We start from the raw sequence: 20,479 nt of genomic DNA on the forward strand, positions 1-20,479 counted from the left end.
CTCAAGAGGACACTGATGAGAAAGCTAAAGCCAGGCTCGATTTATGATTACTCCTGCAAAATATTGAATGTGCCACCCTACCGACATCAGAAAACAAGATTAGCATGAGCATCAGATGGAAGATGGATGGCAATCAAACTTCAGAATAGCTCTCTGTTGCATCGTTGGTGACCAAGTGTGGTGTAGTAAGTGATTTTCTTCCTTCTTTTCTTAAGGTGGGTGGGTGCCTGTGTTGCTGATGCAAGTGTGGTGACCACTGATACAGCAAGAAGTGTTATTTTTTTTCCCCACATAAATGTTTGTCTCCTGACCAATCATTTCGAGATTTCCACAAATGTAATCTATCAGCCTAACCTGAGAGTGCTTGCCTTTAGTGTCCCTTTCTTTTCAAAAAGAGAGATGAAATATATGCTCACGTGACAACACCTTCCGAGTCCGGGGGCACTACTAGTGCCACTTGAATGTGCTGTTCCGCGGACTGATCATTAAGGATGGCCATGTTGCGTTGTATCTCCAGCTCACTTCGTGGAGCATTGATCGCTGCACAGCCCAGGTAGGCCACATCCTCAAAGGCTTGCTCTCCGCCAAGCACCTCGGAACCTAGCACAATATCAATCACACTTGATTCAAGTTGACACTTCAGTCTTCACGGTGCTGCTTTAAGAAGAAAAATTTACACACTGAAGGTTGTTAAACAGCAAACCATAAAAACTGCAACAGGTATAACAAGAGAGGATTATGTCCTAAATACATTGATTTGAAATGGTAATATGTAGCCTATAACAGTAGTCATGACTTCATCACTGCATTGGCAGATTAGCCTCTCCTCTGACCATGCACAGTGCAATAGTGCATCTTAATAATAATGCTAATAGTGTGTGTGACTCTAAATAAATGCATCATTTCTGACCACAGGTCTGCCTCTCTCAAAGCCTGGTAGAATGATAGTTCATGTCAAGGGGCACACAAACAAGAATACATGCATTTGCAGGGTTTTTTTGTTTTTTTTTTTGTTTTTTTTTCTCTTTTTACCAGCTTACTGACTGCCAGATGAAACGAATGTGCTCCAATGCATGACACCAGACTCTGCCATAGAACAAAATAGACGTGAGTAAAGAGAGAGAAATGAAGTGTAGCTTAATACATGTATGGCAAATTTAGACCTAGCAACATTTGCATATCTGCCAAATTCCAGATTTGAGACTTAGGGAGAAATTTGACAAGCAGTGAGGAGGGTGTAGGCAATCATAAAGAGAAAGCAAACAGAAAAAGTTTTTCTTTTTTTTAAATTGACAAGCATGACACTAGTCATTTGAGCAACTTATTGTTTGTTTAATTAATAGCAGTGAACTTTATCTGTGTACTACGATCAGAAAAATAATCATAAATAATTGTAACCATCATAAATAATAGAGCAGATAAGAAAGTATAATGCCACCAAGACAGTCACTCTTAAGCCGTGCTGCTGCCAGACTCAGCGGGGTAGTGAGCACACTAGCGTTGAAGCCACTAAACTACATGTACCTCCAAGATACTTCAGTACCAGCGTAGCTGTTTACGAAGAGCCACTACATAGAAGTACAGTATTAGGCATGGCCTCCAAGATTGTCAGTGCAGCACATGCCGGCATGGGTCGGTATTGTGTGACGCCAATAATCTCGGAGGCCATGCATGCATTAGGCCACCTATCTACAGTGTCATGTTTGGCGAGAGCCCCAATCGATTATTGGGACACTAAAGGTAAACATTAGGTCAACGAGGACTGTTAAAATACCATTCTAGAAACGCTGTAGCATTTGTAATGTGCCAAGAAAAGACAGTTTAAGTGAAAATCGCGTCTGAAGGGTCCGAATACTTTTAGCACAGGTAAATTCGCCTGCCCCCAAGTGATGGACTGGTAACGTTGCATATGCCATCACCGCCCTTTACTGCCATCGGTGAGTAAAACGGTGCCCAAAAAACGGCGCTGCAGTTTTTGCACAAAATGCAAACACGCCGCCATGGAGAAACCGAGCCAAGACAATGTTGAATTTGCTACTGCAGCTGCTTTCGGTCAAGTGGCGTGGACTGTTCGGGCATCCCGCGACATCACTTGGACGTGGAATTCTCTGCAACTTGCAGTTTGTGTGAGTTTCACGAGTCAGCAAAGCCAGCGCAGCACTATGCGATAACGAAACTACCGAAACGCGAAAGTGCGGGTGGCGCAGAGTTGAGCGAAAATGAAACCTTTCGACTGCCCACGTCATTGTCAGGGGTAACATCAATTAGTTGTTTTTTTTTAGGCATCGAATAGAACTGGACCAGTAGCATTTTCTTCTGTGTTATAAGGCAATGCAATGATCTTTACAGTATTACGAGAGGTTGAGTACTAGTGACCAAATTATACTGAGGAGTGCCTACGTCATCAGGTTAGTACTTGAATGTCCCGGGTGAGTCGCAAATCGTGTCCTGCATTTACCTCAACTTCTTGATTAATAAAACTTAGTTCGCCATAATATTGATGCCTTAGACATTCTCGAGCATTAATCTATCACTTTAGTTTGAATTAAATTTGCCTTTAGTGTCCCTTTAAGTGGCAGCAGCATGGCACACAAAAATTCTCTTAGCTGTGTAGTTGAAATGGCAGCCCTAAAATCACATTATTTACTTATTATGACCATGATAATGGTGCCGACTGCGGTCTTGGTGCACGAGAATCAAGAATCAGCAAGTCTGATTTCTAAGAGCTGCTTTCCTCAGCCATACTACCATACAAAATGGTTGAAAACCATTGTATAGCTAATTAGGAAGACTTGGCAGGTAAGCATTTGAAACTGTTGCAACGTTCTAATAAATAAACTTACAAGAAAGCAGACAGGGTTGTGAAAATAAGATGAAGTCACAGTTACAAAAAAAAAAAAAGAAAATGACAGTTTCTGTGTACAGCACTGCGGTTAACACGAAACTACAATTATGCCTAAACTAAGTCTTTTTCTGAGGCCAATGGTGACTTTGGCAAACAAGTCAGGTGTTGGTTACCTCATGAGATGCTTTGGGGAAAAGAAATATAGTTTCCTGTAACCTATATTATTTTGAGTTTAGCATACTGTAAACATATCTTGCATGTGTGCTGCCCACCAAAACATACTGCGCATAACTGATGCATTGCTTGTAGCACTGCACTGCTTTACGGACAAAATTTTCGACACTTCTACACCCCACGCTACAGACTAAAGGGACAGCAGGAGTTTAAAATGAAGAGGTAAAAATTATGCGGTAGGTCATCTGCCTGCTGAGCTGGGGGACTCCATTCCAATCCCACTACCAGACATGTTTTCTTTTTTTATTGAAGAGGCACCAGACGACACCAGACAGAGCACAGGCGCAAAATGACTGGAGAAGGCAAAGAATGCTTTGTATTAAGAATTATGGTGCCATCTATGGGGTCACAGCATTGCATAGAAGCAAGAAACTCATTGCAAAGTGGGGGAAGTCGTAAAGAAAGTTATTGTTTTAAAAAGCAAAACGAAGGAATAAAGAAAGCATCAAAAACCACTGTAGGCCAGCACTTCACAATAATGGCAGTGTGTATTAAACAATTTAAGTAAACATAAGCTTGGAAGCAAGAAGCTTGTCGTGCAACATGTCAAGCAATGTACGACAGCCTGACATCAGGGCCGAGCTATTGTTGACCCTGCTTGAAAAACAAAAGAAGAAACTACTGTGTGACGAACTGCATCACTTCTGAGTGCGCCTTTCTGTGCTGACATTCTGCTATCAGAAAGCAAAATTAGTCACGCTGAGTGACAGATTTCAGGATGAATATATCTAACACGATCTTTGTAGAAAAATCAAGCTACTACAATTCTAAGGAGCGTGGTGGACTGCCTTAGGAAAGGATTACAGGGTGTGAACTTTGATTTCTCTGTGGATATCGAGGAACTGTTGTGCTCAGTACCGCCTGCAGAACTTCTTGTTGCTGCATGAGACGTGATAAAGGGCATAGGACCTACATATACAGTTTCAGAACAACCATGAAATTTCCATGGACGGCTTCTTGGTACTTCTAACATGCTATCTGTGTTCAACTGTGGTTGCTCAGAAGAGAAAATTATGTAACCAAAAGAGGGGGATTTGTGTTGGCTTCTCGGTGGCCCCAGTTTTATGAGAGATCTTCTTGTAAAATTTGACCATGAGCTCTCGAACATTACGACAGAGGACAAAGCAAAAGCAGTGTTTAGATATGTGGACGACTTTCTTGTTTTGTTGCAGCTTCCTAGTAATAACCATGCGCGGCAAATGCTTCTAACTGCATTTTAGAGAAGTTTCATGCATGTTCTATGCGCTGTTTCCCCCCTTGAACTGCCAAATGAAGGAAGTTTGCAATTACTGGATTGCAATTACTGGAGGTTGCAATTACATCAAGTTTTGAACAAAGCAATCACTTGTGTTAGGCTTACCAGCCACCAGCCACGCTCGAAAAAGGCAATTCTGCCGTTTGAATCATCCTATTCGAAACTCGTAAAAAGAGGCATCACAAGCTCCTATCTAAAATGTTCGTTGCTTAATTCCCGCCCACATGCAATTTGCGACAGCATTGCAAACTAGGCGGGACCCCTAAAGGCAGCCAGCTTCCCAGCTGCCCTTCTTGTTGGCGTGGCTGAGACCCCACTGAAGGAGTTCAAGAAGGAGGCACCTCAGGCTGAGGTGTCTGCCAGATCTTCAAAATGTTTTAGGGGGGGGCCAAGCTGGAGGAGCTGCCCTATGTTCATCATGCATCCTACAATCTAATGAAGATGACAAGCAAATATGGCATGCAGGTGGTGTTTTCTGCACCCTGCAAACTGTGCAGTTTGCGCAGCAGAATTGACAGAATCCAACACAAGAAACCAGAGTGCACAACTAGGCATATAAGGCAATTTATGTTGTGCACCACTGCTGCGGTTTATAGAAATCCACTGACATGCGGCCAAAAGCATGTTGGTCAGACAGGTCGCTGTCTTGATAACTGGCTAAGGGGGCATGCAGCATCACTTTCGTTTCCTGGCAGGATTCATTTGACAGGTCATTGCAATGCTTGAGCTGCCATCCTGAATTTAAAGACACGGGCATTCTTCAGGAGGCTAAGGAAGAGATGCAACAGAAGGTTCTTGAGGCTGCAGAGATGCTTAGCTTGGGGCTGGCTGCGTGCCTTCTGTTTCTTTGACAGAAAGAAGTTGTTTTTAGGTGCAGATAGGGCATTTCGGGTGTAAGACATGCAACAGTACTTTTGCAAATTGTTTTTCTTGGATGTTTAAGGTTTCCTTTCTTCCTTTTTCTTTGTCCTATTTTACATAATTTTAAGCATTGTGTGTGATGTTTTAACACTATGTACGATAGCAATGGGAGCCACAGCCCACCTGGGTGGAGGTCTTTCATTAAACCTTCAGTTTAAGTTAGTGCTTGTGTATCCTGTTCTACTCATTTAGTCCAATGTGTTTTCACACAATTTTCACTTTTTAACAACGTAACAACTGGCCCAAATGTCTACTCTTCTGGCAAACAAAATGAACTTGGCTTGGGATACCAGTGCATTCAAGTTTTCAATATAAATGTAGACTTAAATGCAAGAAATGGAAAGTTGATTATATATACCCTTTTTAACTGCCATTCCCTGTGTGTCGCACAATCTCCAAGAAGCATAGAGCATTTGTGCAAGCTACATTTACATAGCTCCCATTGTGTTTTAAGTAAAATTAGTGAAAGTTTAACATCAAAGGCATCATTCCATATAAGGTTCAACACATGCAGCATAGCATATTAAGAATACCGTACCAGACTCTAGTGATGATGACCTTGGCTTGGGCTCTGGCATGGCTTCCTCTGGAGAACTCTCGGACGCGGTTTTCATTTCACCGTCTCCACCCTTTTCGTCACTACTATGGGCTGAATCCTAGAGAGAAACGAAGCACAAGTTCAATAAAAAAAATGGCACTACGGCCTCTATGAATGAGCTGTACTTGCAATTAAAATGGTAGACGAAAAAAAACAGTAGACTCTGTTTAAACTGAATATTTAGATATGAGAAACAATGTGTGAACAATTAGTTGGTTTCCCATAAAATCAATGAAAAAAAAAAAAAGCATGGCTTAACATGAACTACTAATTCGGTTAAGCCAAACTTCCACAGCCTCTACTAACGCCTGCTACTAGGGTCAGCAAGAGGCCGGATCGGCAGACTTGGAGGGGGAAGCGAGTCCGATTGCTACATGAAAAGCAAATTATATTGCTGTGGATATAAACAGCTATGCCAACGTTAATGATGATGTGGAAACCTGCAGGGCTGACACCAGAGAAACAATAATTGAGGAGGTCCTCAATGCAACTCTGCAGGCTGGTGATTGGGTGAGTCCATCAGTGTAGACATTTGGGCTTGTTGGTGTAACATGTTTGCAGATTTTCTTCTTGTAGTGCAAAAAACACACGGACGTAGGAGCCCAGGAGCCAGAAGACCCTGCTTCCCACATCATGCAGCTGATAATGCCCTGAATACTTTGATGCATTTTCCTTAACAACATAAGAGCATTGATGAATGTTTGAGCAAGCTAGGTGAAATGACAGCTTATGTGACAGCACATCAGATCTGCACAGCCCCAGAAAGCAACAATTACTCAGTAGCTTAATTGTTTCCTTACCATGGGAAAATTGGCCACCTTTTGAAAGTTTTAGTAATGATATTTTTATTAATATTACCATGGTTACAATGTCATGCTATATATCAATCGAAAGCTAAATAATTGTACTTTTTAAATATTTTAATTTTTTTAAATGTTAGGGCGTAGCATGTAATATTATTTGTCAAAACAAAATTTATTGAAAAATAGATCAAACATTTGCATTGTTACGGTGATAAGATGGAAAGAAGGAACAAAAGGAAAAATATGAAATATAAAAACTGTTTTCACATAAATTGCCTATAACAAGTGAAAGTTTCTTCTTCTTTCTGGGGTTTTTACGTGCCAAAACCAGTCCTGATTATGAGGCACGCCGCAGTGGAGGGCTCCGGATTAATTTTGACCACCTGGGGTTCTTTAACCTGCACTACAAGGCAAGCACACGGGCGTTTTTGCATTTCGCTTCCATTGAAATGCGGCCGCCGCGGCCAGGGATTCAATCCCGCGACCTCGTGCTCAGCAGCGCAACGCCTTAGCTGACTGAGCCACCCCGGCGGGTAAAAGTGGAAGTTTCAACGTTCTGCTAGGTCATAAGAAACTTGAGTTACAAAAAAAATTAAAATGTTTTCTGCCTAGTGGAAACTGCCTAGTGGTTGTGAGGGTCTCTTCCGTTGTCCGAACTAAAATCTGATGACTCCATTCATCCTCAGAGTCACTGCCGCTAGGTGCAACCAAGCAATCCCTTGAAGACGCAACAGAATTGTGAGAACAAGGTCGTTTGTGCGAAGGCCCGGCGACCGAAGTGTCTGCCATCTTCACGATCAAAGGATGTGCCACTGTAGCTCGCCGCAGCTCCGGAAAAAAAAAAAAAAAAAAAAAAAACTATTCATGAAACGAAAGTTTAGTTCATAGACAACAAACTAGATGGCAACAAATCCAAAGGAGCGCTGGAAGTTTTAAATTTTTTCACACAGCGAGTATGGGACATATATGATCCCTGCTCTATGGGCATGATAAGGAAAGAGTTAAGTATGACTGCATAAAGCTGTACTTTGAGCCATGCAAGTGCAATAAATGCCTCTTTTTGACATCTTCATTTTGGTTTTAATGCAGTTCCATTTATTATTTTGTGCCATGTATATATGGACACGAGGAGTAGTAGATGTTGTGTTATGTGCATCACTTCTGTTAAGGGGCCCTTCACTAGGTCGCCATTTCGAGCTGACAAGAGTAGTGAATACGATGCGCGCTAACGATCGCGTCTGCAAAGTATTACACTACTATGCGCCACGAGAAGAGCTGAAATTTGAAACCAAATGCCATGCGCCCCTCTCCTCGTGGGCGCTGCACTCCCAGCTAGAGAGTCGACATCAGTTGCACAAGTGCACCTACGTAAATGGCAGTGCTGCGACGTCACTCACAGTGACATGCGACTTCGAGAATTATTCAAGGCAACATCAGTTATTTGTTTGATCTGTTGCTTGAATAGACAAACTAAATTATAGAGAAATAAAAAACATACTAACCTATTGTCTGCGTGTCTTTGTTTTACTTCGCACCGTAGCAAGATAGATGTACTTCTGTTTCCTCTGCTTGTTCCCACGTCGTGCAATCACGCGCACAGAGATGAAACTATGTAATTTTCTACTGTGTTCCAGCGCGCGATCGTGCTCTTTCATTCGCTTGCGTCTACCTCAGTGTTCATCTGGCACTGACTTATACTGCTAGTCTGATGGCAGTTCCAGTGGCACAAAGGCGTGGTGTATCACAGTAAGGATCCATGAGATGGGCCAGCCTCTCCAAACGTGTGCGCACTGAGGGATCCATTTCGCAGAAGCAGCCAGACAATGCAGGTGTTCTTGTGCGCAGCTTGCAAAATGGTGGACACAGTAACGAAAGAAACGCCACTACTCGCGGGCTCGCGTGCAAAAGCGTCACTGGAAGTATGCCGCGCTGCAAGAATGCAAGGAGGAGGGAGAAAAAAGAAAAAAAAAAAAGAAGGCAGGGACTGTGACGTGTATGTGGCGCGAACGTGTACTTTTTCATTCCTGTTTGCCATAAACACTGTGTTAGCTGTCTACATGCTACGTACTTTGGCTATGTTGCTTCAGTATATCGAACTTGTGATAAATGGGCAAATATTGCTGGCCCTTTGTAGTTTTACGACATTCTACTGTATTGCTTGTAGGAAGGAGTATGCTCCCCACCCACCTTGTGCAGAGAAGACCCTTCAGCTAGCAGCTCTCCTAAGTGACTCTGCAGCTGATCCTGGCTGCCATTGCCAGCTATACTCAGCCGAGGTGCTTCTGGACAGACCAGCTCATATTCCTCGCTTGTGGCCAGCGAGTCCGAGCTGGCCTCCTCTTCCATGACCTTCCCTCAGTGGGACTCCTCCCCTGCACACACCATACCAAACTGTGTCACACAACTCTGCAACCTGGGTGTGACAATTTCTGGATGAGGCTTTTTGTCCGAGATTCAGCAAAATCAATGTTACTCGTAGTATCCTTCTTGAAGTATATGCGCTAATATTTTGTGATTATAAATTTTGTCTTAAAAAAAACATTAGTTGCAACACATTCAAACATGTGCAGTACAGCATTATTGTAACAACCAAATGCTGTAAAAGCAACACAGCGACCTAAGACATAAGCTGTACTTACAATTGCGCCACTGCAAATGTGTCCTATGCACGTCATGGCTATTGAAGAGAGTCATTTTTGTCCTGTAGCGCTTGTGCATCTTTTATGCCCTGCGGATGAGGCAGTGGATGCAACATGGGCATACTCAGCAATGTATGCTGCTACTGCACTTTGTATAATGCAGTCAAATGCATGCAGTCAGGATGGGATCAGGTGAAACTTGGCAGCTTAATTTTAACAGGGGTTTATTGCACCGCCATACATAAATTGTAGCTTAATTGTTGGTCTTTTGAATTAAAATGTAGAAGTAATCCAGGAAAATGCTTGTGAGCATTTAGAATTTAAAATTCAGAACAAGCACTTACAAAGAGCAAAAACGAGAGCATTTCTTTGTTTTACTGTAACTTACATATTGCTGAAATACATTATAATTTTTAGAAGTCCGAAACAAAAAAATATGCACTGTGTCTACAAGTTAAACTTAGCACATTTATTTGACCTGGCTAAAGAAATTTGTGCTTTTGTTGAGTGATAAAGTTAGCTGCTGTGATGCCTGCACAATGGGCATGAATCGAGTTGCCCATAATAGGGAAAAAGTAGTGGGGTAATCATGAACATGTTGCTTTTTAAATGTTTTTTCGACACAAACACTCGTGAAACATAAAACCTTGTCTATAAGGCATTGTGGTTCCACTTCATTGTGTAGGCTCTTATTGCCCTTCAAGAGTGAGATGTCACCTGTGTACACTATACATGGAATGAAGCATTTATGTCCCTGCACTCTAGACTAATAAAACTAGCAAGTGAGAGGCCTCTGCCCTTGTTAATCTTTATTAATCTGTAGCACGTAGGATTCAGTCTTAGTGCAGGTACAGCTTGCGATGACATTGCAGTGCTGTAGCTCTGCCGCATTCTTCATTGTGCATCAAAATCTTAGCACATGGGCATTTCACCAATTTTCGTTTAATACCAAAATTTTTATTGTAGATGACAAATCACCAGTTTCACCTTGGAATGGGTGGCTGCATAAGGTAGGCATGAGAAGTGAGCAACGGCAAAAAGATAAGTCCAAACAACACTATCACAATGACAGTGCTAAATATCAACCAACATTAGATGAGCTAGGTCTGCCTCAATGGGTTCCATTTTTATCTCAATGAAAACCATGGCTGATAGAAGCATTCTTTTTTTTTATTCCATTCCTTTCTTATCATCTACCACTCACAACCGGCTAATAGTGGTGATAATGTAGACACTGTGCCCTTCAGACCACTGACGAAGAGCAAAAAGGAAAACAATTGAAATAGAATCGCTGCATTGTGCCAGTCCATATCACAGTATATACAGTTTGCTGATCAAGTGCATAAAGACAAAAGCTTAGCATGATGCTTTATTAGAAGTGAAGCACGATCACCAAATGCATGCCAACTGTAAGGACATGACAAGGAGAGAGCATGGCAGGTTGTTGTCTCCACCATATAATCTGGAAATAGTGAAGTGTAGCAGCATTACGTCATACAGTGTCTAGACCGACAGGCGACATGATGGAATTCTCCCTCAGATCCCTCATGGCCATGGGAACACGAGGTGAGTAGCAGTGGTGATGATAGTGTGCGGTGATGGCGACTACTGTTAATAAAAAATCATACAACAGACTATGCCCACTGCAGAGATGAGGCCCAAATGAAGGTTGTGTGATGTATACAATACACACTCTGTTGGCAGTCTAGGTTGCCGTCATATGGGTCACTGCTGTGAAGATGTAAAAGTTGCTGGAGAGGCAGGCCGTTCTATATGATTTATTGACGAAATGGAGAAGCAGCAAGGTAAATGTGATGTCCAGCCCAACCAACTCTCCCATAGCCAACAACCTCAGGAATGTGAAGTGAGCCATGGTGATGAATACCAATGAAGCCAATGCTACACTAGTCAATGGATGGAATGAAATGTGTGGCAGGGCCCCAGTAAGCTTTCCCTTCATTTGATCTTAAGTTGCTTGCTTGATATTCTTTCATTCAGCCTCCATACTAAGGCTCATGAATTTTTTTTTTGCCAAATATGTTAAACGTCTGCATTAGTTGTGTATATTTTCTATGCCAATTTATTGTAAAGATTTTGTATTTGTGACTCATTCCCACCCTACTAAAATCCCAAACAGGGATTGTAGCATTCATAAATAAAATAAAAATAAAAATGATATACTACAGCTATTCTACAGCTAAAATATGAAAGGCAAACTTGTGCCTGCTCTTTATCTGTTGTCAAATGCCTTATGTTCTTTGTGCTTCTGCATTAGAAAAAAAAAAAAAAAAAAAGAAGAGAGCGGATAAACAGGCAGTGGCCACTGAATGCACACTTTTTACCTCATAGAGCATGCCCATTCACTAGGTTCAAACATACTCCTTTTGCCTAGAACAAGTGAAAAAAAAAAAAAAAAATGCTGCTCTAGCAGCTGCAATGTACATAAGAATGGCATGCATTAAAATTAGATTGAATATGCTTGCAGTGGTGGCTTAATCAGCCAACATGATGTCGCTATTCATCCTGCAGCTCTGCAAGCCAGATGTGCAGCATGGCAGCAATCAAAGCAGTATCTCACACGATTGTAGTGATAGAACCAATGACACGTTCAGAAACTACGATCAATAGTACTACAATATGATGAAACTATTTCGAGCATGAGCTGTCACTTTCAGAATCAAAAGTGATAGCAGTTGTACAATTTTTTAGTTTATTATATGCCAGTGTGCTAACAATTTCTCAAGATGAAAAAAATTACAAACATCTTTTATGTGGTTGTACAGTTTAATGATAACACAGGTATGGATATATCCAACAGAAATAACCCCTCGCTGCACAGCTGTGGTCAAAAAGTTAAGATTATTCCCTTAGTCAGTTAATTTTGAAATTTGCTGAAGCTCTGAAGCTTTTAAAATGTTGACCGATGGCATTTAATATTCTGGTATTAATATCTTGGCTGTAAATGACACATAGTGGCCAATTGCTGATTAATTTTTCTTACTTGGGGTTTTTCAACATGAACCTAAACCAAGTGCACAAGCTCTTTTGCGTTCGGCCCTAAATGAAAGGAGATCACCGTGGTTGGGAATCACACTGGCTGCCTCATTTTAAACAGCAGATGCTACATAGTCACTGAGCCATTACAGCAGGTAGCTTTATTAGCATTAGGAAGGGAATGGGCCAGCAAAAAACATAATTACTAAGTACACAAAACCAATCCATATTCAGTAAATATCCTAGCCATCACCCAAGACATTAATTATATCATAGTGCAAAACTGTAGCATTAATTGATAAACTTAATTGATGAAAATCTTGCTTGAGATTAATGAACATAAAAAGAAAACGCACGTCGTCAGACACAACTTTGCCATTAGTACAATAGCCGACTGTGAATTTATTTATTTTTTTTTAACGGTAAGTCATAGGCAGCCTACACAATTCCCTAAAATTCAGCGATGCAAATGAAAATGTGCTCTTTTGATTTTTTTTTCTTTTTACTAAAATACTTTGCAAACGTTGAAACGGTTGGCTCGCCGTCAATGTTGCTGAAACTCAAATTTTCATCGGGAACCAATAGATATTAAAGACTGCAACTAACTACGGACGACATGACATATGACAACAAGCCACAGCTGAAAGCAATCGGCCAAACGAAACACAAAACACCAATGCAGCGAAATCAGACTCCGCATAGGAGACTTACACAACAAGACAGCGCTGTTTATCAGCAGCTGACTGCTCTAGCCCACATGACTGTTTTCACTCGATCGCTGCCAAAACATCCACGGCAGTTACCTGCGATGAACGTAATGAACGAACGAGTGTTACAAGCAGCATAATCCGTGGAGCGTCAGCAAGAAATATGTAAAACAACTGCTTAAAAAAAAAAAAAAAAAGAAACTAAAAACGTACAGACGATTTGAGTGCATGTTACACCCCCTCCATTTCCAGCTATCTTCTTTCTGGTGATTATGACCCTTGACGCCGTATGCTCTCACCAATTTCATGAGGTAAAAGCAACACGCACCAATGATGTGGAACTGCAACAGTTTCAGCATTAATAAACAACGATCACTGCTAAGCGGTGGCGAAACGATCGTGGCCGAGTCCTGAACAATGTTTCTCGATTCCCTTACCCATCAGCATAAGCAGAAACGACGGCAGCCCCTGATGTCTTTGCTGCTTGCAAGTAGCCTCACACGCCGAAACTGTCGGTTCAAGTTTCCGCGAGAGCAATGTAGTAGGGTCATGCCAAAGGGGGGGAAAATTAAAATCAGAGCAATAGGGTTAGGCTGCGATGCAGTAGACTAGGGCATCACCATCCCCCTAAAAGCGATAGATGGCACTAGAGTGTACTAGAATATGGTCGAGTGGGACGAGCGGCTGGAGCGGCGCATGCTTTGCAGTGAGGCGCCCGACGTGGAAAAATACTGTGGCGGCGCTGCGATCGAACTGGATTGGGCCACATCAAGGTCGCGCCGTTGGAAACTGCTGGCGATACTGCTCGGCAGGGTCATTCGCACTACTTCGCGCGCTGGTATTTGCGTTAAGACCTCTCAAATGGTGTTCATAATCGAATATGACATGTATATATGTCTTAAGAATAAATGCCTTTCTTTCTCTTCCTTTTATTTTTTAATGCCGCTCGGTGATGCGCGTGCATTGCGGCCGCAGTGTCGGCTTACATTCTACTATGTTATTGTACGGTTCCATTTGGAGAACAAATATTTTTCTCGTTCTTCAAGCAGCATGTATCTCTCGTGTGTATTGTTCCGCATATAGTTTTCCATCAGTAGGTCTTGCGAAACACAAACGGAGAAACATATGTAACCTTCCTGCTTGCCGCTTCAAACAAGTAAAGCATATCTGCCCCATCCGGTACCTTAATTGTACTCAGATTTCTTTCTTCTTTTGGGTTTTTTACGTGCCAAAACCAGTTCTGATTATAAGGTACGCCGTAGTGGAGGGCTCCGAATTAATTTTGACCACCTGGGGTTCATTAACGTCCACTACAACGCAAGCACACGGGCTTCTTGCATTTCGCCTCCACCGAAATGCGGCCGCCGCGGCCGGGATTCGATTCCGCGACCTCGTCCTCAGCAGCGCAACGCCTTAGCTAACTGAGCCCCCGCGGCTGGTACTCAAATTTACGGGAAGCATTGTTATTGAAAAAAAAAAAAAAAACTGCAGCGTAACATTCTATTCAAGTTTCCGCCCGCGTAACAGAATGCGGAGTAATTGGTACGGGGTCCTTTATCGCGGTCGGTGTCATTCTGGAAATTCATTTCAAGTGGATGCGTTTTGCAACTTCACCTGCTACAATTGGTAAATTGCAATATGTGTCGTAAAGTAATTAACTAAGAAGCTCATTAATCAATTTTGTTAATAAGTTGAATATGTGTTTCGATTTCTCGTGCTACTAATGTCCGCCTCTTCGAATAACCCAGCTCATCAATGAGAATTGTGCTAACTGCCACAGGAGATTTTTAAAAATTCCCTAAACCTTAATTTCGAACACCCGGTATTGTGGATACGGCGTTGCGCTGTTAAACTGGAGCTCGCGGGTTCAATCCGTCGCGGAATTCGATGGGAACAAATGGAAAACACTCGTGTACTTCTATTTAGGTGCACGTTAAAAAGCCCCAGGTGGGGAAATCTAAACCGGGTGCCTCATACTCATATCGTGGTTTTGCCACGTAAAACCCACAAATTTGTTTGAACTAAAAAAAAAAGACAGGTGGCTGCGTTCTTCGTGTTTTTGCTAGGAGTGTAAACAAAATAAATTATTCTCGAGTCTGATTTCCGAGAAAAAACATGTTACGCTTATCCTATATTTCATGCATAAATGTAATGCCATTCCCAAATGTCTGTCCGCTCAACTAAGCAGCTTGTATATTATAAACGGCTGCTTTCAGTTATTCGACGCACTATCATAACGACAATAATGAAGCAATTAGAGAAACGGCATACCTCACATACACGTACAGATATGTGTAGATCTGCTGCGTTCGTTCAAGAAGATAAGTGTGGTACCACATGGGGCACCCAGTTTTAATGGGTTGCAAAGATGGTGAGACTGTCAAAAAAAAAGTTTTCCTTGCCTGAATCAAGTTAGCAGATTTATAGGCTGCCACAAAACGGCGCATTTATATTGAATGACAGCTTATTACACTTATTAGCAGGGCTTATTAGCAGCTTATTAGCCGGACTTATCAACACCCCTGCGTTAATTCTCTCAGGAACTGCCCCTCTGCGCAACAGCCACAACTCTCCGGCAGCACAATCATTCGGAATAACAGTCCGCACTTGCATCGGTAACTCACCTTTGAGACTGCAATAGTGCTGTTATGCGTTACATTCGTACGGAAACGACTGTTCGGCGTCGTACAGCATATCAATAACACTTGCATATATATATATATATATATATATATAATTGCCTGCTATGAATATTATTTCTGCGAATGAGAGTTTTATGTGCAGTATTCACTAATACGTGTGTTTCGTATGCAAACGTGCACGGTCGGGAGTTCTCACTGTACCATTTGTACCATTCTCAATGTACCCTTTGATTTGACTTTAATATTGTTTTCTTCGATCATTGTTCCTGATCAATATCCACCGACAAGAAGCGCGCGTAAAATGACACGCTATCAGTAATAAAATTTTCCTACGTAGCTTCATGATGCAGGGATGCCAGTTGCTTTTAGAAGACAGTGTTAAAAACAATGGTTCACTTAGCTAAAACTACCTTTGGTACCCGCCGTCAAGAGTCATGGGCGCACCAAAGCAACTAAAAAAAAAAAAATGCACTACACAGACGTTCTGCGAGAAAAACTGGGCGCCGCCAGCATCCGCGTAGCGAACGTGCGCTCGCTAGCAGACGACGCGCTTGACAACGACAGCAAAACTGAAGACGACGCGTTGTATAATCCATGCCTCAAATATATATGTTTAGCAAGATGGTGTAAACATAAATTTGCAGTGGAAATAAAGCACTATTTTAAGAGCGTACTATGCACAATCGGCCTCGGCGCCCGCAGCGAAAGTACGTTGAATATGCCGCGGAGCGCGTCTCCGCCCCAATCCAGTTCGCTCGCAGCGCCCTCGCATAATTTTTCCACACGCGGCGCCTCAGCGGGAGAGCGCCGTTCGGCCCACTCGACCATTATCTAGTACACTCTAATGGCACTGATGGAGGTCTGGCAACCATGGCCAATTGTCAAGGTTGCCAGATGCTACTTAATTTAAGGTTGTCAACAATATTTTTGTCATACGCTAAAGATACTTTTAAAATAATATGCTATGTACAAACAGAGAAAGTAACCGCTGGGAAAATTAAGTTTTGAGCCTACTCTGATGACTGCCAATCGCAAGAATCATGGAAGAAAGAAAGCTTTTGTTTCTTTCCTTCATGGCAGCAATACAGGGCGCTCAATTTAAAACATCACCACCGACACTGCTTTCACTTCCTTGACTCATCGTCGCATGAGAAAAGTGTGATGGGCGTTACCATGTTATTGTATCAGCGTGTTCGCGATAACAAGCAGTTTGTTCAGCTATTAGTTCACTCTAGTACAGTCCATACAGTGGGCTGCTTGGAGTGCAACATGCGTACTACACGGACGATTTGATGTTATAGTTCAGCGGAAATCTTACACGGACGATGCACCCGAACCACAGCGGGTGGGTAGAGTGTACTGGCGCCATGGATGCAGAAAAGACACAAAGAGCGCTGTGTGTCTTTTCCAAGTTTTCTTCATTTGTCCCTGGTATCATGGACTGTGTATCATTTATATGATGCAAGACCAACTTGACTGAGTTTACGTTTTAGGGAAGCTCACAAATATATAGCCACATATCTAGAAGCCTTTCGATTCATATTCATCATGGATATTCATTATAGTGTTCTAGAATAGGGGTAGTGGGCTCAGATGACGGCTGCGCTTGAGGCCCTTGAAGTCGCCTCCGAGAGATGGCACTACAAATATTTGCACCTGAAACGTCTTGCAGTCTTGCGCCTACGCCGGCTTGCCTACGCTATGCGGGTTACTTCACTGCATAGCGTAAATCTAAATAACTTCTTGCTATCTGTATTACCGGAAAGGCGTCAATTCGCATTTCGTGCTATATATATATATATATATATATATATATATATATATATATATATATATATATATATATATATACAGGGTGTTTCAGCGAACACTTTCAAAAATTCTTAAAGGTGGCCTGTGGCAGATAGCACAATTCTAGTTGATGAGCTGGTCTACTCGAAGAGGCGGACATTACTTGCACAATGAATTTAAAGGCATAATCGAATCATTAACAAAAATCACTAATTAAGTTTTTAATTAATTACCTGATGGCCCATATTACAATTTACAAATTGTAGCCGTGAAGTTCCCAAGGCGGATTCACTTGGAACTAATTCTTGGTGATAACTGAAACACCTGTATATATATTGTTACGAAGAGCTGTGAAGAAATGGGTTTATTTTACAGGAGATGGACGATGATCGGAGCGTGATCGTAGTGCAGTCCGGCCTCTCAAGCTCTTCGTTCTCTTCGTCTTCCTTCCTCTCTTTTTTGTACCTGCCTTTCGTATCCGTTACATTTCCCCCCAAGCAGACGAAGCCCGTGGGGCGAGTCAGGATGGACAAGCAGGGTAGAAAGGCTTCAGGCGAGCAAATATGAGTCAGCTGAGTTCTGCTTGATCGCCGACCATTGCACAGGAGGCGAGCTATTACGCAAGTGAGTTCGCTCAGGTGGTCCACAACTACAAATGGGCCTGAATATTGTGACAAAAGCTTTTGGCACAATCCACGCTTGCGTTGTGGTGTCCAAAGAAGGACCAAGTCACCTTTTTCGAACGATACTTGTACGTGACGGTCGTCGTACCGTTCTTTCGAACGACTTTGCGAGGCAGTACGAAGACGAGCTATTCGACGGGCTTCTTCGGCGAGACACAAAATCTTCGATACAGAATCGTCATTGTGCAGAACGAAGGGTAAGAAAGTGTCTAGAGGGCTTCGCGGTAACCTTGCATACAGGAGATAAAATGGGCCATAGTTCGTGGTTTCGTGTTTCGCCGTGTTGTATGCGTAAGTGATGAAGGGTAGCACGTCGTCCCAGTTCTTATGATTGGAGGAGACGTACATGGCAAGCATGTTGGTCAGCGTTCTGTTTGTTCTTTCGACGAGGCCATTGGTCTGTGGATGATACGGCGTGGAATGACGGAACTGTGAAGTGCACAAACGAAGTAACTCTTCAATGGCATCAGCAGTGAGCTGGCGACCACGGTCGCTGATGATGACACGTGGTGGGCCATGACGAAGGACCACGGAACGCAGCAGGAAGACCGCCACGCAAGCAGCAGTTGAAGAGGTTATGGCTGCAGTTTCTGCATACCGTGTAAGATGGTCTACGCAGACAATTATCCAACGGTTCTTGTTGTTGGATAGCGGTAATGGACCCAAAAGGTCAATGCCTACTTGCTCGAATGGCGTACTAGGCAATGTCAATGGACGAAGGGGACCCGGGGCTGCGGTGGTCGGTCGCTTGTGACGTTGGCACGTTTCACAACTAGCGACATAGCGCTTGGTTGTTTCGTACCTCTTGGGCCAATAAAAGCGCTCCTGCGTGCGGTGTAGCGTTCGTACGAAGCCGAAATGTCCGGATGTCGCATCGTCATGCATGGCGCGTAGAACGTCGGAGCGGAGACTCTCGGGGACAACAAGCAGAAAATGCGCTCCATGCCCGTAGTAATTAGTTTTGTAGAGCAACTCATCACGGACAGTAAAGCGACCGCTGCCTTGAGAAGTACGGGCGGCAACAAAAAGCGGATCGAGGGTAAGATCATTCCGTTGTTCTAGCTGAAAGTCTGCCGCGTCAGGGAACGTACAAGTAACAGCAGCGAGACAGTCGTCAAAATTCTCAGCATCGCAGTCGCTAGTTGCAAGAGGAATCCGAGAGAGGCAGTCTGCGTCAGCGTGACGACGGCCACGACGGCCACTCTTGTACGATACCACAAAGTCGTATTCCTGGAGGCGCAGCGCCTAACGTGCGAGGCGACCAGAGGGATCACGCAAACCGACCAGCCAGCATAAAGAATGATGGTCGGTGATAATCTTGAATGGTCTACCGTAAAGATAACACCGAAACTTCTGTACAGCGAAAACAGCTGCCAGGCATTCTTGTTCCGTAACCGTATAATTGCGTTCAGATTTGCTCAGGCAACGGCTGGCATATGCGACAACATGTTCTGCGCCACTGTGACGTTGTACAAGCACCGCTCCTATACCGATTCCACTAGCATCAGTGTGAACTTCAGTCAGGCAAGATGGATCGAAGTGACGCAAGAGGGGTGCTGACGTTAGTATAAACTTCAATTGAGAGAATGAAGCGTCACACTCTGGTGTCCAATTGAAGGCCGCATCTTGTCGCAAAATACTTGTCAATGGCTAAACGATGTCGGCAAACCGGGGAACGAAACGACGGAAATATGAACACAGGCCAATGAATGAGCGAAGTTCTCGTGCTGACTGCGGTGGCTTGAAGGAGCTCACCGCTTCAATCTTACGAGGATCGGGTCTGACGCCATCCTTGTCGACTAAGTGTCCCAGGACCAGTGTTTGGCGTTCGCCAAACCGACATTTGTTTGAGTTTAGAACCAGTCCAGCTTTTTCGATGCAGTCGAGAACAAGGCTGAGGCGTTCGTTATGTTCTTCAAACGTGCGGCCAAATATTATAACATCATCGAGGTAACACATGCATATATCCCACTTTAGACCACGTAGTACTCTGTCCATGAATCTTTCGAAGGTTGCAGGAGCGTTGCAAAGGCAAAAAGGCATAACATTAAATTCGAATAGGCCATCTGGAGTCACGAAAGCGGTCTTTTCCTTGTCGGCAGGGTCCATAGGTATTTGCCAATACCCCGATCGCAAATCAAGTGTTGAGAAGTACGAAGCAGCGTGTAAGCAATCAATAACGTCATCGATTCGTGGTAGCGGATAGACATCCTTCTTTGTCACTGCGTTTAGACGTCTGTAATCCACGCAGAATCTCCAGGAGCCATCTTTTTTTCGGACCAGGATTACTGGGGCTGCCCATGGACTAGACGATTCTTGAACGACACCTTTGTTCATCATTTCCTTGACTTGCTCTGCAATAACTTT

The 20,479-nt window shown here is 43.1% G+C and overlaps 1 protein-coding gene across 6 annotated transcripts in view; it reads right to left on the minus strand.

The window, feature by feature from the left end:
* Positions 1-13,639, minus strand: part of LOC119436315 (rab GTPase-activating protein 1-like) — a 115,379-nt gene extending 101,740 nt beyond the window's left edge. Inside the window, exons 1-7 of one of the 6 annotated variants that reach the window (XM_049656911.1) lie at positions 13,434-13,639; positions 13,210-13,337; positions 13,001-13,092; positions 9,296-9,384; positions 8,844-9,028; positions 5,794-5,911; positions 417-600 (exon numbers count right to left, since the gene is read on the minus strand). In XM_049656911.1, the coding sequence (XP_049512868.1) occupies positions 417-600; positions 5,794-5,911; positions 8,844-9,002 (461 nt within the window). In that variant the 5' untranslated portion in view covers positions 9,003-9,028; positions 9,296-9,384; positions 13,001-13,092; positions 13,210-13,337; positions 13,434-13,639. The remainder of the gene's footprint in view (positions 1-416; positions 601-5,793; positions 5,912-8,843; positions 9,029-9,295; positions 9,385-13,000; positions 13,093-13,209; positions 13,338-13,433) is intronic. The other 5 variants (XM_037703129.2, XM_049656923.1, XM_037703130.2 and 2 more) reach the window with 5 other exon arrangements.
* Positions 13,640-20,479: the final 6,840 nt, after the last annotated feature.

The sequence above is a fragment of the Dermacentor silvarum genome, chromosome 1 (assembly GCF_013339745.2).
Source record: "Dermacentor silvarum isolate Dsil-2018 chromosome 1, BIME_Dsil_1.4, whole genome shotgun sequence".
Lineage (NCBI taxonomy): Eukaryota > Metazoa > Arthropoda > Arachnida > Ixodida > Ixodidae > Dermacentor > Dermacentor silvarum.